Genomic DNA, 13,401 nt, shown 5'->3' on the forward strand with positions numbered 1-13,401 from the left:
AGCAACGGTGAAGCCTTCAAGCAGTTATAACCATTAGATTCTTATTTTGGTCAGAACTTCCAGCTTTTTTTTTTTTTTTAAGATTTTTTATTTATTTACTCATGAGAGACAGAGAGAGACAGAGAGAGAGACAGAGACAGAGAGAGGCAGAGACACAGGTCAAGGGAGAAGCAGGCTCCATGCAAGGAGCCCAATGTGGGACTTGATTCCAGGACCCCGGGATCACGCCCTGGGCTGAAGGCAGCGCTAAACCGCTGAGCCACCCGGGCTGCCCCAGCTTTCACTTCAAATAAAATCCCTCTTTGGGCTATAACCTAACATGCACGGGCAAACCCAAACACCATCTACACAACTTTCAAAGGGCAATTATGTCCCCCATGTAGAAAATTACTGCCTTGCCGAACATCCCAGCAAGATCTGTGCCCGCTCCCTTCCAATGCATTACGCATCTGGGAGGATCCCATTTCACAGAAGCAGGTGGCACATCTACCCTCCCGCCAGTCACCTACCACCCTGTCAGAAGGCTGGCAGAGATCATTGAAAGCTTTCATTGACCTCTCCCTGGCTTTGGGCTCTGACGGACAGGTGATTACAGCTCTGTATCCTGGGCTCCTCCTTCACTCCATCTGAGTTACTCCCACCCACCCAGGAAGCCTGCACAACCCAGAGACCAGCAGCTTCCTCACACTGATGGTAAGGTTTGATGTCAAGAGTCAAGAGTGCTCTCAACAGGTGCTTGGTTCTCGCTGGATCCAGATTATTCTTAGGATGTCTTTATTTTTTTAAAAAAAGATTTTATTTATTTATTCACGAGAGACACAGAGAGGCAGAGACACAGGGAGAGGGAGAAGCAGACTCCCCGTGGGGAGCCCGATGCGGGTCTTGATCCCAGGACCCCGGGATCACGCCCTGAGCCAGAGGCAGATGCTCAACCTCTGAGCCACCCGGATGCCCCTCTTAGAATGTCTTTATAGTAACATTCTGTAAAAGAAATCTATCCCTGCTAGGGATTTTTCTAATTTCAAGCATTTTATCAAATAACATGATCCTGTACTTTTTCCTTAGTTATTGTGGAAACGTCTCAGCCCATTTGTGCCAGCCATCACCAACAGCCCATAAAGCTCCAGAGCCGGCCTCCGAGAGAGCATGATGAGGGACTTCCTGTGGACACACCAAGTCTGTGGCACACTTGCCCTGAAGATCCCCAAGGCCCCAGTCATCTGGCAGCAGAGCTGCAGGCAGTGAGTCAAGCACCCAGGAAGCTGTGAAGCCGTGGCTGAGGGAAGTCTGGTTTTGTCGGCAGGCACCCCTCCCTGTAAGTCCGTGTGGGTACAGATGACGGTCTCTACCTGGGTGAGAGCCTAGGTTTAACCACTACAACAGCACGAGTCGCCACACGCAGGGTGCACAGTGCACCAGATGCTGCCTAAAACAGTTAATAGTCCTGCAGACACCCTGCGAGGGAGGCTGCATTCTACCCCCATTCTACAGACAGGGAAACTGAGGAGTAGAGAGACCACGTAAAAGGTAGAAAAGATAAGAGTAAAGGATTCAAATCCAGACAGCCTGGCTCTTAATTTTGCCATGCAGCTTCTCTCAGGATAATCAACTGTAGCAACTACTCAACCTGTTTTTAAAGCAGACAGACTTATTCTCAGTGGGGAACAGAGAACCCTGGAAGAAGTACAATTTCAAACTGACAATAACTCCTAGAGAACAACCTGAGAAAATGAATGTTTACAGGTTCCACTTGAAGGCCATGCAATGATCATTTCTTTAGGGACCCCAGATCCTCTCTGGGTCAGCATGGCCCTCCAGTGGCCTATGTACCTCAACCACATCACACAGTCTCTCTTGGCAGTATCTTCACCTGGCTTCATCTTAAGACCCTGTGGGGCAGTGAGTGGTACTGTCTTAAAGACCTCTGGACTCTGACCCTGGGTCGGCATGGGGATAAGGCTGTGCTGGTCCCACTTCCCAGCAGCGGAGCTCAGACAGCTCACGGCCAAGGTCCCTGGGTGCTGAGCAGCTGGCATTCCCAGAAAGCTCCCTGGAACTCCAAATCCAGCCACTGGCCAAGCAGTCTGCTTACTGCACCAGTGACAAGGCTGCTCCTGTTTGAGCTGTAACTTTAAAAGAGGGGGTAGGGAGGGGTCCTCGCGCTGGGTCACAGGCTCATCCCGAAGGCCTGGCATGGCTGACAGCTGCCAGGAGGGAAGAGGGATGTGGGGAGACAGGAGAACTCATGCCTTCACTTCTCTCCGTGCCTCTCTGGTCCTATGAGGCTTTCCCCTTGCCCCAGGAAAGCTCACTCTGTGCCATCTGATTTGGCAGGATTCATCTTGAGCCCTAGTCCATGACAGGAGGAGACCCTGGGGGGCCAGTCCTGGACTTAGGGAAGTGCAGCCATATGGAATCCCTTCTGCCTCTACTACAGGATGACAGTGGAGGATTCTGGTTCCCCGTGCCTCTCAGGGCTCTGTGTATGGAGTCCCAGATACAGGTGCTTTAGCATTAGTCACAGGGAATACAGAACTTTCTCTAAAAATTGATGTATTTGCTTCCTTCTGAAAACGAAGATCACATAAGCTGATTTCATTTCTCTTTTACCTTGGCTTCAGGGAGTTTAAGGTCAAATATGAGATGTACGGTTAGCAATTAGATTGCTTTCATGGTTTAATACTGTGTTTTTATTTTCCTCTACTATATTCTTGATGCAAACCACAAATGATACAAGGGCAAAGAGAATGAGGACAGGACTGGAGGGAGGGAGCCTAGCAGCTGACACACACCAAGGGTGCTGGATGATGTGCCCCCATAACCAGGCCTGGTGAAAACTGGCTCGTTTTTAAGCAGGCAGGATCTTTTCATCACCTGTCCCTTTGTAGCTCTGAGTCAGAGCAGTTATTTTTCTGCCAAGACCAAATCTCCTACCCTAGCCACTAACAGGACTGTCAAAAGAGCCATGGAAAGCAAAATTGGACTTGATTCCATACCATGCATCACTGACATAATTACCTGTAAACATCAAATGCAGACATTTTACTTCTGGTGCTCATTTTAAGAGTCTGAAAGAACACAGCATGAGAACTTCCCTTCTCCCTGATTCCAGGTGGAATCTGAAATACTGGCAAGTTAAAAAATAAATCACCATCTGAGGTGATATAAGGAACAAAAGGAAATTAATTAAGGTGTTATAAAACGCAGTTACCCCAAATGCCACAATATCGTCCTCAGAAAGGAGTGCTCTCAGGAGAGTGGCACTTCCAAGATTAAACTTTACACACAGCAGGAAGTCTTAATCAACCAAGTAGTAGGTCCCATTAGAAAAAGCTCTTTCCAATAGGGATCTCCACACTGAAGTGACATGCAGCTGGCAGCTGGCAGTCTTTAGTTCAGGCCAATGATGAGGTGAAATAACAATGTGTGTTCCTATGGCCACATCCACTGTTGGTGGTGGCCCATTCACTTGCCACCCCCCCCTTCTAAATTTCCTTTGGGTAAGGGGCGTGGGAGGGTAGTAAGACCACAGGGAATGTGTACTGAGATCTGGAACCAGCAGAGAAATGAGAGGATGAGGGGTGGGGGAGGGGAACACACACACACAACACACACACACCCGTGCACAGGATGCACAAAGACTTCTCTTCTGGAGACGGGAAGGTAATGCTGGAGGCCGGTGGGATGGGGACCCCAGATATTGTGGCAGAAGGGGCCATGTGGGCCCCTGGGTGGGTAATAAAGTAGGAGGCTGATGGCTCCAAGTCAGGGCCCCAAGTAAAGAGGTTTGAGAACTCCCAGGTTCCTTTCTCAGGGTCTGTATGTCATCAACCCCAGCAGACCAGGTGGGAAAGGAGGCAAGGCTTCAGGCATGTCCTGGAAGCCTGTACATAGCAGCAGACAGTGAGAGGCAGCATTTCAGGGCAAAAGGACACCACTAAAGTGGGGAGTTTAGATTTTCTTTAAGCTGACATTTTCCTGGACTATTTAGATAAGCATTCAGACACTATCCTAGAAGCAGAGTGAAAGCAAAAGAGAACTTCTAGAATAAGCTCTGGGTGTAGTGGTTACAAGCAAAGGCCTTGGGAGCAGGCGACCCTGGGTATGGAAGGCAGCCCTGGAACTGCCACATGACTGTCAGACACGCAGCCCTCTCCATGGATCCCTCTCAATATCAAGGCCTCTGGGGGGTCACTTCCAACTCGGAAGTGTCCTGGTAAAGGCAAAATGGTTAAAGTATCAGGGGAACACTCAGCACGGGCATTAATGATCCAAAAATGACTGCTAGAATGAAAACGATACTCAGCTAACTACCCATCCCTCCACGTTTGCAGGATGCTCCTAGCACTGCCCAAGCATCAACAAACAACAAACCAAACCAGGCCCAAGAGGTGGCTGCCTCCTGGCTACAATGCTGAAATTTAAAACTTGGAAAAAAGAACCTAGAGGATGGACTTAGGACCCAGATTCACAGTACAAAGAAAGGCTGGAACACCTCTGGGGGTCCTGATGCTAAAAATGGAAACTGCAGAGATGGCTGCCTTCACCCTACAAACGTGCAGGCAGAGGGGTGGTATTTCAAGCAGCAGTACCAACACGGCAAACCCTCACCACGCCCGCAATTAAAACCAGCTGATGTGAATACTACACTGGGGGGTTACTGATGGTTTCCTTCTTCTGCAGGTCCGCATGCTGACAGGTCCCCCATAGCAGCCCCTGTCCCCTGATGGCTTTCATTAAATCCAACAAAGCTTCCAGCAGGGCAGGCTATGGGCATAATTCAGGGAAAGAGCTGTGCCCTCCAGCACAAAGGTGTTGGGGCCCGCCTGAAGGTGCATGGTCTGTGTCCCTGAGCTGCTGAGAGCATGCGGTCCCTCTTCTGTCCCTTGTCTCACAATGATCTGCCCTGAGAATGTCAAGTCAGAGCTCTCAAGCCCCCGGCCAGGTGGAGCTAGGATCACCACCAATGAGGGGTGAGGAGGGGGCTGTGCAGCTCTGAACGTGTGTCTCGTGTACAAATACAAATCACCCAAGGGCAAATCCCTAATGTCAGCAGCTCTCTGAGGCTGACACACACTCTGTCCGGGGGAAGAAAATAATTCCTGCGGCCTGAGAAAAACTCTAATGGAGACAGTAAAATGTAAATGTATGCGAGAAGTTTGCGGGCTTAATTCCACAGTCCACTAATATTACTGTCAGGAATAAAGCCTCCTGCAGCAGATGGCTCTGTGATGGCAGTAAGGAACGCCTGCAAGGGCCTGTGTGTCTGGGTGTGGTGGGGGTGGGCGGTGCTGCACTTGGGGGCTGGGCTGGAGGGTGGCCTTTGCAAAAAGGCCCCCCGCACGCACGCACGCATGGGGCCTGCTGCCCTCCTGCAGCCACTCCCTCTAAGCCAGGCAGAGGCCAGCCTGCTGGGTTTGGTTGTTTGGCTCTCTATTTTTCTTACTTCCCCCAATTACATAATGTTTTAGAATATTTTATATTATATTTTAGCTTCCTTGTTATTTTTAAATGGGAATAACACTACAAGAGGGACTTTAAAATATATTTACTGGCTTTTCTAACTACAAATATGAAACGACCAAAGCAAAACCCATGAAAAATATAGAAAAAAACCTCTAAAGGGAGAATCACTAGTGACAATCCTGCTATCCCCAAATTCTGATGTTTATCCTTTCTTGACTTGTCCTCTCCACACATACACTTACTCTCTTAAAAATAGTAGGGATCATATCATTTATACTGTTTAGTAGCCTGTTTTTCATTTCACGATGCATTACAAAGTCATTTCTCATATTTTTAGATACTAGCCAGCAATATAAACTATTAATGGCTACATACAGCATAAGTGCTTTTAATCATACATTGATCGATCATTAATTTTTGAATCCATAAACAGGTACTAGAAAGTGTCACTACTCGAACTTCAAATGCTTGGTTAAGATGCTTTTCTCACGTGAGGACCAAGAGGGCTGGTGGCAGACTCTAGTCTAACGTAACCGACAACAGAACTGATCTCACGCAAAACCGTCGGAGCTTATATCCTACACTGTGATACAACTGTAAAAGCACAGGGATGAAAATCATCTTGCCCAGCAAACAGAAAGATAAGTACTATTTTAATTCCTACATGTCCAATAAACAATGAAACACAGGAGCCAGGGCTGTCAAAAATAATAGCCTAATCTTAATATAGCAAATCCCAAATCACAGCTTTGCCACACCTTTTTCAGGAGCTAGTTGGTTATGACCTCCAGTATGCTAGCTAACTCTGTTGACTCAGCATCTTATCACCCAAATGGGATTGCTGGGTTACCCTATTCCTCAGTAAGAGACTACAGGGGTCTTATTAGAGTGTTTTTCATGGTATAGGCAGGTGACTGGTGGATCAGTGACCTCAGAATCTCTTAATCATTCCCCCTGTCCACGTTTGGTAATGTCGAACCCTAAGGCATCAACAAAATATCTAAGTACCTTTTAAAAGGTCTGAGCTGATCTAAAGAAGTTATCTGAAAACACCTGTGATCCAACTTTAAGTTTTTTTTAAAAACTCAACTCTGTACAGATGGGCACTTGAGAAAAATAATTCAGTCTCTTGGGATTAAAGAAAAAATTTTTGCCAATTGCAAACAGGCAAGACAAAGCATAGGGCTCTCTTCAATCAATAACCTTGGATTCTTTTAAGTGGCATTATATACCTGAATTTTCTACTATCAAAAGCTTGGATAAGACAGTGAAGCAATCATTTAAAGGACACACTTCTTACTGATTGCTCTAGTTTCTAGTTCTGAGTCAGTTTTTAGAAATGGAATCTCTTACCTTATCTTTATAAAGAAACATTTAAACCATTATGTGGGCAGCCTGGGTGGCTCAGCAGTTTGGCGCCACCTTCAGCCCAGAGCATGATCCTGGAGACCCGGGATCGAGTCCCACATCAGGCTCCCTTCATGGAGCCTGCTTCTCTGCCTGTGTCTCTGCCTCTGTGTGTGTGTGTGTGTGTGTGTGTGTGTGTGTATCTCATGAATTAATAAATAAAATCTTTAAAAAAATAAAAATAAAGACCATTATATTCTCGGATATTTTAAATTTTTATTTATTTATGATAGTTACACACACACAGAGAGAGAGAGAGAGAGAGAGAGAGAGGGGCAGAGACACAGGCAGAGGGAGAAGCAGGCTCCATGCACCAGGAGCCCGACGTGGGATTTGATCCCGGGTCTCCAGCATTGTGCCCTGGGCCAAAGGCAGGCGCCAAACCGCTGTGCCACCCAGGGATCCCTATGTTCTCGGATATTATGGACAGTTACATCAAGGTCTCCCATCTGGTACGCTGTGGTCACAAAATGGGTATAAGTATTATGTTTGGTCCCCTCGGCCCTCAGGATTGGCTATCTTTTTGTATCTATACATTTTCTAGGTATGCCACGATGTGGAAAAGTCTAGAAAGTTCTGGCTTATTGAATAAACAGCGATAGTTGTCAAGTTATTCAGTGTTCCTTAAAATCTAAGTTGGTAGGAAACTAAGCATTCAAGGCTGAAAGGATTTTTTTCCCCATACATTGCTATATTCTTAGGTAGTGAGTTTGAATTAAGGTACTGTTTTTCTTTTTGAACTGGTCCCTGGGAAGTTCAATCATAAATTTTGTGCTCAACTACATTAGACATTTTTATCCTAAATTAGCTGTACCCTTTCTTAGTCATTCCCTACATTTTGCCACTAAACTCAATTCTTTAAATATTCTAGTCAAGGGATGCCTGGGTGGCTCAGTGGTTAAGCGTCTGCCAATGGCTCAGGTCATGACTCCCGGATCCTGGGATTGAGTCCCTCATCGAGCTCCCTGCATGGAGCCTGTTTCTCCCTCTGCCTGTGTCTCTGCCTCTGTCTGTGGGTCTCTCATGAATGAATGAATGAATGAATGAATGAATGAATGAATCCTTTAAATGAATAATAAATATTCTATTCAATAGTTTTACTATGGAATGTAACCTCTGACCCTTTCAGAGGTAGGTTAGACTGGAAATGATAAATGAGCAAATAAAACTTCAGAAAAAATATTTCTACATAATTATGAACTGCCTGGTATTACGACTCAATATATTTCTGTAAGAATGGAGAGAAAGTAATCCTCCCTAGAAAGGGCATAATAAAATTTATCAGCTCAGTCTTGTGAATTTTAACTCAAAAATCACATACACATGTGTGCATGCACATGTACACACACACAAGCACACCATTGCACATAATTCTGTATGGGTTTCTGGTTTGAATAATAACTTTTAAGGTAAACGCTATGAAATTGCCGTTGTTGTAGGTCACAAAATGATTGAGTACTGATAATTTCATATAGCTCGACATGAAGAGCAGGAAAGGATTTATCTGTTCATAGGATATGGATAGTTTATATCAACAGCAATAACGGAACGATGTCTCACCTGAATGACCTCAGCATTCGATAGGACTTTCCTAAATCAGATACTCTTCTGCAGAATGGACCCACAGCCAACTCCATCTGAAACATAAAAAGATACTCCACAGTGTTGATGTCAAAATTCTATGCTGAACTGGGGACACACCTGGATCAGAGAGAGTTGCAGCTTGCAGCAAACTTAATTTTCTCTACACTGTGAGGCAAATTTTGAAAGTCAATTATATTTAATAAAAGGCACGAACTTAGATAATTTCTGCATTTATTTACTAAAGATATTTTTTCACAAAAGCAGAAAAACATTTTTTTGGTTATGTAAAAGGAGGAAATTCAGATCTTTTCCCCACTGCAAAATGGAGAAGGGAAGGTTTTTAAGACTGGGGGCCTATAATTTAAGTAGGCATCACAAACCTTTTTATATGAAACATAAATAATGACAACTCTTATCAAGGTGGTCCAAGTGATTAAAAGCCCTGAGTCTGAGAGGGAGCACATACCCGTGTCAGAATGCCAGCTCTGTAATGCCTAGTTTTGTGGCCCTGGATTTCACTTAAGTTCCAGGTTGCTTGTCTGTCAAATGGAGATCATGCTAGTTCATAGAATTATAGCAGTAACATAGATAATGTCACAAAGCAATATGGATGTGGCACCCAGTAAGTGCATGTTAAATGTTGGCAATTATTAGCATATTTTTTTAAACTTTCCCTCTTTTACATTATTAGCAAATTAATTTGCTCCCTGACTCAAGAACTGTTGGTTTCACTTCTCTTTATTCTCTTCTTTGACTGGAAATTTTACTTGTCATTAAATGGAGTTTTAGGCTCTCTGTGCTTCATCTAGCAAGTGCCACGTTTTCGCAGATGTGGCCCTTAGATGACAAACCATTTGCCCACTCTTGCTATCAACAAGACCTTGGTAAAAAATGGTTTAGAAAACGTCTAAAAAAAAGTAATAAAGCATCTTTCTTCAAGAAAAACAAAGGATTGTAAAATGGGGCTTCTGTCCTGTTGGTGATCCTTCTAAAATGGTGCTCAACTCTCCGGCCACTGGAAGACCATGGAGACCTAACATCACTCATTTGACAAATATTTCTGACTTCTATTAATTGCCAGGCACCAAGTTACACACAGGAATGAAAAGATAAATTAGACTGGCCTTTAGGGAGCTCTTTCAAATTTAGTGAAGAAGGGGATATCTATTTATTTATGAAAACAATATAATTATTACTTAACAAAATCATAAAAAGGTGTGTATATACATATATATACACATATATACACACACTTGATTATTATTAAGTAAAATTACAAGTTTGACATCAAATCTATGAACCGACAGTCATGATGGGCAGCTTCCTTGAGTTGGTCTTGAGAGTAACTAGTAGAATTTCTAGGTAAAACAGGTGAATTCTCTCCTAATATATAGAAGACACAGAGCATGTCTTCTATGTCCTAGAGGGAAACCTTGATGGGGAAGAAAACTCCCTAAAATAGAGAAGATTGAGTAAAAGAAATTTGAGGCATAAAAGTCAGGATTCTTGCCAACAAAGCAAAACAGAGAAGCTTCAAGTCAGTGTTCTCAAATCAAGACAGTGGCTCTTTGGGACCTATTCAGTTTCTTTACCTGATGGAGTTACTGGTTTCCTTCAGAATGTGGCATTTATTTTACACTGAGCACAAAGTTAAAATGTTATCATGTATTCCTGATTTGGTAATTCCAATCGTGTGTGTGTGTGTGTGTGTGTGTGTGTGTGTGCACACCTACATGCCTGTGTGTGCACATGTGCATGGCAGGGAGGGAAAGAGAGAGGAAGATGGAGTGTGGGAGAGGGGGAGAAAGGGAGGGAGAGAGAGATGGTTTTTACATTCTGAAGTTATATGAAGTATTTTTCATGAAATATTTTTGACGTTTTTTTTTTCAGTTACCCTAGTGGATTCACCATCTTCAAAGATTAAACCAAAAAACCTTTGCCTTAGCACTTGAGCAGGATGGAATGTTAAAAAAATACAACATGAGAGAATCTGATCTTGAATTGCTGTGAAATCTATGATACAGGAGATTTCTATGCCAGAGTACAATTTCAAAATGTTAAGTGTTTAAAATAAATAAAGGACCTCTGGGTACTTCAAACCATTTTCTTCTGCCAGAATTCCATGAAACAATAAAGGCTATGTTTTTAAAGGGCAGGAGTGTTCCTTTTAGACGAGGTGACTGTGCAATTAGCTGTGGATACACGAACGGCATGCACAAATGCCTCTCTCCAGCTCCTGGCTTGGAGGGAGCGGAGTGGTCAGCTGCAGGCCTGGTGAACTAATTACAGAGCTACTCCTGCCCCACCACAGACATTTGGTTAACCGCAGGGCATCTTTGGATACTCCTACATCTCTCCTGCCCTGACACTGTTCAGGAGAAAAGGCAACTGCAATGAAAATCTTCATTATTGTTTTCTTTTCTAAATTTATGTATTTAAGAAAAATGAAATAGATATAAATGCATATTTAAAGGGCACCAGAAGATCTATAAATAGAAGCTGCCAGGAGTACCACTGAGTAAATTTAATGCCAACTCCACAAGCCATCCTTTTCCTTGGGGAAGACATAAAATTGTGTGTGTTTGGGGGGAAGTGTGTGCTTTAGAGGGCAGTGTGGATAAATCCCCCGAGAGATTGTGAGTCAGTAGACCTCAGTGGCCTTGAACAAGCTGAGTGTTTCAGAACTGCTGTGTGATGAGTGTAGACACAGAGAGCATGTGGTCACAGTAGGGAATTAATTACCTGTAGGAAACCACCTCATGCCCATGACCTGATTCCTAGGAGGCTGTATGTTGGGTACTTCCCTCACCATGAACCCTCCAGATGGCACCCGGCAACTACTTTCTCTTTTGCCTGTGCAACAGTGCCAGAAGGGAGCAGTTAGGGTTCCTAAAGAAATCTTCAAAATATATCATTACCTGTCTTTGTAATTTGACTGGACAACAAATATTCTGCAGTCCCAAACCTACTCTACAGGTCTCTTCCCGGGCTCTTTCTTTCTGTGATTTATGCCAGAAGAGCAAGCACTTTCAGCACAAGAACACTTCTAAAACCCACAGAGGATTTCTGTGTTCTTGATTCCAGTGGCCTGGATGGCTTTGTTTCATTTAAATACAAACTGATAGAACTTTCAATAATGAGGCCATCAAAAAGCTTCCCGGTCCCTAGCTGATGCCTGTCATGAATATAAATGTCAGGGTAATACCTCTTAAGAGTTTTGACTCACCCAGAAAATACATCTAACCAAGCAAGATCCTGAAAGCTGAAGTGTGGAGTCATGTGACTGCAGGTGTGAGACCCCTTCAAATTAAACAAAAGCCCCAATTCACTGTCATATTTTTAAAAATGGGGCGGGGCGGGGGGAGTAGCTGGATACTGTTTGCCAAAGCTCTTGGTCATAAACGTGACAGTACTTCCACCTGTCTTTCCCGTGCCCACAACCCACAACCCACAGGGTGGGAAGCCATCCAAAAGGTGAGTGGCAGGCTTCTCTGAAACTGGGACAGGCTGTCCGCTGTCTTGTCTGGAGAGGACAAAGGCTTCAGCACCATACACACCCTGCAGCAACCAGTGTCATTGAGGAGCTGGGCAACGGGCTCCTCACACTGAATAAATGCGGTGGTTTCTATATTTAAGAAAGGGAAAACGGGATGCCTTGGAGCACAAGTTAGTAATAAGGACTAATGAATTTCATTTCTCTTAAGGGAAGGGACCTGAGGAAAGGTTTAGTTTACTGGGCGACATGTTGAAGGGAAGAAGAAACACCTAGGAAGTCTGAGTAATGCAGTTTCTGGGGGGTGGCACTCGATGCTTTGCATTTTGAGCAGGTTGCTGGCTGCAAGTAGCAAGGGCTCCAGGACAGTGCTTTCCATCTTTCAAGACCCATAAGGGAACACATCATTAAAATGAAACACAGCACCAAAAAGCCTGCCTGCCCCGGCACTCTCATTCTGGCCAGCTAACTGCTCACTGCCATTCTAATCAGACTTGAAGTGCTGCCTCCAGGAAAGTGACTCAAGAACCAGCTGGAGCAGAATGCAAATAAATTGGTGGGGGAGGGAGGCCAGGGGGAGGGAAGAGAACGGGAAAAGAAAAACAAAATTCAGGAGGAAAGGGGGGAAAAAGAGAACAGATACTCATTTCTGTAGAGCTCACAGTGTTTTTAACAACTGACAGCAAGACTCCTCCGTCCCAGTGCTTTTAGCTCAGTGAGCAGCCTGTAACCCCAGTAAGGGTACACAAGTAACACACCGCTTACATGCAATCCTCTTTTAGCTGAAGTTTACCTGTAACAATAAAGCAAAGTATACAAGGGCATGAGAAGGAAGCCGTTGAAAATGGGAAAGGTCACAAGAGCAACATTAATGATAACGTTTAATTCTTATTTTTATGCCTCAGCTACTAAAGGCATATTTCCCAAAGGAAGGCTCTTTACTATGGTCCAGTGGTCTCAAGCATACATCATTTGGGTATGGAAATGACTAAGTCTAGACCACTTAATACACAAAAAGCCTGGCTGTTGAAACATTTTTTTTTTCCAGCAAGGTCCTTTATTTATCTCCTGTTCCCCAGGCACGGCACATGAGCTCAGGTAGCCGCGTACCTGTGTGGGCTGCGGGCTTTGTAAACGGAGAGCAGTCAGTATGTATAGAAATCATGCACCTCGGTGATTCCGGAACAAGATACTTAAAGAGTAAAAAGATTTCAGGTATGTTTGAAATTGCTGCCCTGTCCTGCATTCTGATCACGGAAAAAAACATCTGTGTAGAAATTTTACTCAAATGGAGACAGGTTTTTCTTTGCTCACTTGCCAGTAACTGCCTAGTGCATTGCAGATCATGGTCACTTCCGACAGCTGTTCCTCCCAGAAGCTTCTGGTTTCCATTCGGACAAATATGAGACCTGTGTATGTGGCAAACTGTATATCCCATAGGGAATAACGTA

The 13,401-nt window shown here is 44.3% G+C and overlaps 1 protein-coding gene across 2 annotated transcripts in view; it reads right to left on the reverse strand.

Moving 5' to 3' along the window:
- Positions 1 to 13,401, reverse strand: part of COG5 (component of oligomeric golgi complex 5) — a 286,168-nt gene that overhangs the window by 8,171 nt on the left and 264,596 nt on the right. For both annotated transcript variants that reach the window (XM_025984069.2, XM_072759956.1), the window contains one exon: positions 8,434 to 8,510. In XM_025984069.2, the coding sequence (XP_025839854.2) occupies positions 8,434 to 8,510 (77 nt within the window). The remainder of the gene's footprint in view (positions 1 to 8,433; positions 8,511 to 13,401) is intronic.

This window comes from Vulpes vulpes, chromosome 5 (assembly GCF_048418805.1).
Source record: "Vulpes vulpes isolate BD-2025 chromosome 5, VulVul3, whole genome shotgun sequence".
Classification (NCBI taxonomy): Eukaryota; Metazoa; Chordata; class Mammalia; order Carnivora; family Canidae; genus Vulpes; species Vulpes vulpes.